The sequence below is a fragment of the Phaethon lepturus genome, unplaced genomic scaffold (genome assembly GCF_000687285.1).
Source record: "Phaethon lepturus isolate BGI_N335 unplaced genomic scaffold, ASM68728v1 scaffold5013, whole genome shotgun sequence".
Taxonomy (NCBI): domain Eukaryota; kingdom Metazoa; phylum Chordata; class Aves; order Phaethontiformes; family Phaethontidae; genus Phaethon; species Phaethon lepturus.
Window position 1 is genome coordinate 33570 of NW_010531129.1, and position 3392 is coordinate 36961.

Here is a 3392-nt window from a genome sequence, read left to right on the forward strand (position 1 = left end):
TCTCTGCCTCATGAGTTATCAAGAAACAGTAGGAGATGAATAGGTGGTATGAAAACAACTGAAGGGCAAGCAGAAGTATAGCATAAGTAAAGGGCAAAGTAAAGGGATTAGAAGAGGGAGACTCACGAAGAAGAAACAAATCAAGAATCACTTGCTAAATTATTATGGAGTAGTTGAGAGTGACAAAAAAGCCTACCTTCTAACCAAAGCTAAATCACCACTGGTGAGAAATTCAATACTCATCCCATAAGGACTGCTGGGATAGAAGCAAATGCTACATTTCTAAGACCTGGCTTGTGACACGTGAGGAAGCCTTTCAAATAAAAATAGTATAAGTAGTACAGCTTATTAGTGTCTGCACGTTTCAAGTGCTTGACAAGTCCTATACAGATAAAAATCTCACCAAAGGTTGAAAAGTGGGAAATTTCCAAACATGCTAGGTCCTATCAGACATCAAAAGTGTATTAATGAGAAAATACAGAAATATATTCATGGGAACAGTATAGCTTACCTCTAAACAAACTTAATTAAACAAAGCATTAGAATTTTGACCAAAAAAACACTTTTTTTTTTTCATTAAGAGGGAAAAGTCCACTACAATCACCTGAAATTCACACATTGTTTTATGATTTAAAAGAAGTATTTTTTCTAATAAAAACAACAGTATTTTAAATTTAAGTTCATTAATGTTTTCAAATAGTATTGTCCTAGAACCTATGCTCTTAATTTCTGCTGAAAAACAGAGATTCACTTAAACATACAATGTTAGCAAAGCTCTCTGGGTTAATTTTAAAGCTTCCTACCTAAATCTTATGTCCTATAGTTAAAAAAACCCACATAATCCTAGGTGTGAAATCTTTTGACTATAAGCTAACAGCTTTGTAAAGTTTAGCAGGTAAATATTCTAAAACCAATGTCTTGCTTTGTCAGATTCTTGATCCATTCTACATCAATTGCCTGAGTCCAAAGTTTGAGGCAAATACAAGCATCGGTCAGTGTGAACCAGGCAAGGAAGAAGACTACTTGTTGCTCTATTTTTAAACTACGCTTTTTCATAGCAAAGAGCACTTATGTATGAAACATATAACAAAAAGGAGTCCTGAGAAAGTCTCCCCCGGTCATCATAAAAATGTATACAAGAGAGAATTTGATTAGCATACAAGTAGGTTGGTATTTTTTCATAGTGAGAGGATATTTTCCATGCGATGTGGAGCTTGTAGATAAAACTGCTCATTTTGTAAGACGGTATTTGTAAATATTGACTGTGTTAAGTCTTGTTAATGCTAGTTGTTTTAAGAGGCATATTACCCTGCTGATAAAGAGCAATTAAACTCCTTTACACAGCATGTGAGCTGTAACAGTAAAAACTCCCAAGCAAGAACACTGCTCATAACAAAGGCACATACAATGAAAGAGAGGAGTGGATGCTGGGGAAAGTAAATTAAATGGATACACTCAGTGTAAATGTTCTTGCCTGATAGAGGAGCAACTAAAGGAAAGGATGCTGTCAAAACAAGAACTGAAGAAAGATCTTAAAAACTGCCGTTGTCTTTTCAGCACACAAACAGAAAACCTGCTTCCTTCTGTTTGATTCTTCCTATACTCAGTGAATTGGGACTTTCTATTCCTTTTTGTGACAAAAGACGTATGCAAGATGCATACGCCTCCAACATTCATTTCTCTTACTAACAGAAACAATCATCTAGGTCCCAAATGTGGCTCATTTCTAAAAAAAAATTCATATGCATGGCTTAATATCTATACCTTTTGAAAAGAACAGAAAAAAAATCCTGCAGATCAAAAGGACTGGCTAGTAAGGGAAATGAAGGGACTATGGTGTGAAATTGTATTACCTGTATATGCATTTATTTGTCTGCTGGTGCCTTAAAATTATTTTAAGCAATACCTCTTGGCAGTGTGTGAAAATACAGTACTCTGGACAATATAATTCTGCACTTGAACAAGCAAGGCAGGGTCAAGCTATTCCACACCAAATAAGAAAATTGTAAAATAGCCTATGAAACAAGTCAATGAACTAACAAGCACAGAAAAACAGAAAACAGTGATCCAGCTGGTGATGGGAGGGTGAACAAACTGTATTATCTACTTTAGTGATGATGATTTGAAGACAGAAAGATGTCTTTATATGAAGTGCTGAGAAGAAGCTGACAAATATGGGTAGCATGGAGATAGAAAAGTCCTTTCATTTAAATGTCTATACGGAATCCTTTTTGTTATGTTCTGAAACTAAGCAGTAGAAGATTTCTAAGGTAGAGTAAATTTTCCTCCTTTCCTGATAGCAATGACAGGCCATAATCACAACTGGCTAAAATCCCATGGAAAGTTACTTTACCTAGTATGTCCTTCTCTCAAAATAATTATAAGAAACAATTTTGTTTACTGAACAGAAAGGAAATTAAAGGAAAATTAAACCAGGAACTTTCAGCAAAAAAACAAGCCATAGAAAGGACTGAAGCAGCAGTAGAGATTTAATTTGCCCCCACCCCATTTGGTTGCAATGCAAATGTAGAGGGATAGATATTTTTAACACTGCTATAACGACTCCACAAGAAAGATTCCACACAAACACAAAAAAGGTTGCAAGAAAGCCAGGCAGTCAATCAGTGAAACTCTCAGGTATGGACAACTGCCCTGTGGATAGAATGCTAACAACTAATAATTAAAAAAAAAAAAATTTCTACCAACAATCACTGCGTATTAAGGTTTTCATTACTGTCTGAAGTGTTTTCAGCTATGCTCACTACTGAATGAACTTAAAGTTACAATATTCAATCTTTAAGTAGATCCAGGCTTCTTCATACTCTTTTTTTATAATAAGTAGAAATAAGAAATCTGGGAAAAAAATGCTCACAAATTCTTCTAACGATGAGATTAAGCAGCTATATCTTTTACGAAAATGAATAAATATCCAAAGTTGTAATGACAATTGCACAAATTCTAAGTCTTCTAAAATTAAGTGCATGTAAAAACATAACTCAAGATCCTTGAAAACTTACTAACGTGTTTTCTCCAGTGGAACTGTTCCAGAGTCGCATCCGATCATCTGTACCAATGGTCAATAGATGAAGTCCATCATTCGTATAGCATAAACCATTAACTCTCCCATTATGAGCAGTGTTTGCTGTCAGAAAAGACAGCTGGTTCAGATTTCTACAGAAGAATTACTGCTTTTGTATACACATTTTTATTTCAATGTATAGTACTGAAAGTGCTGTTTAAATGCTAACATATCAGTAAATTAATAATTTAACACTTAGTTTTTAAAAGCATCGGGCTGATGACCAGCAGTGCTCCTCAGGGGTCAATTCCAGGGCCAGTGCTGTTCAATATATTTATCTACGATCTGGATGCAGGAGTTGAGTGCACCACTA

General features: G+C 35.0%; 1 protein-coding gene across 1 annotated transcript in view; it reads right to left on the minus strand.

Annotated features, from left to right (window-relative positions):
• The window catches only part of LOC104618762 (DNA excision repair protein ERCC-8-like), a gene marked incomplete at its 5' end in the record, with an annotated part of 12471 nt that extends 9329 nt beyond the window's left edge, over nt 1–3142 (minus strand). The window contains one exon of the mRNA XM_010284442.1: nt 3018–3142. Within this exon, the coding sequence (XP_010282744.1) occupies nt 3018–3142 (125 nt within the window). The remainder of the gene's footprint in view (nt 1–3017) is intronic.
• Nucleotides 3143–3392: the final 250 nt, after the last annotated feature.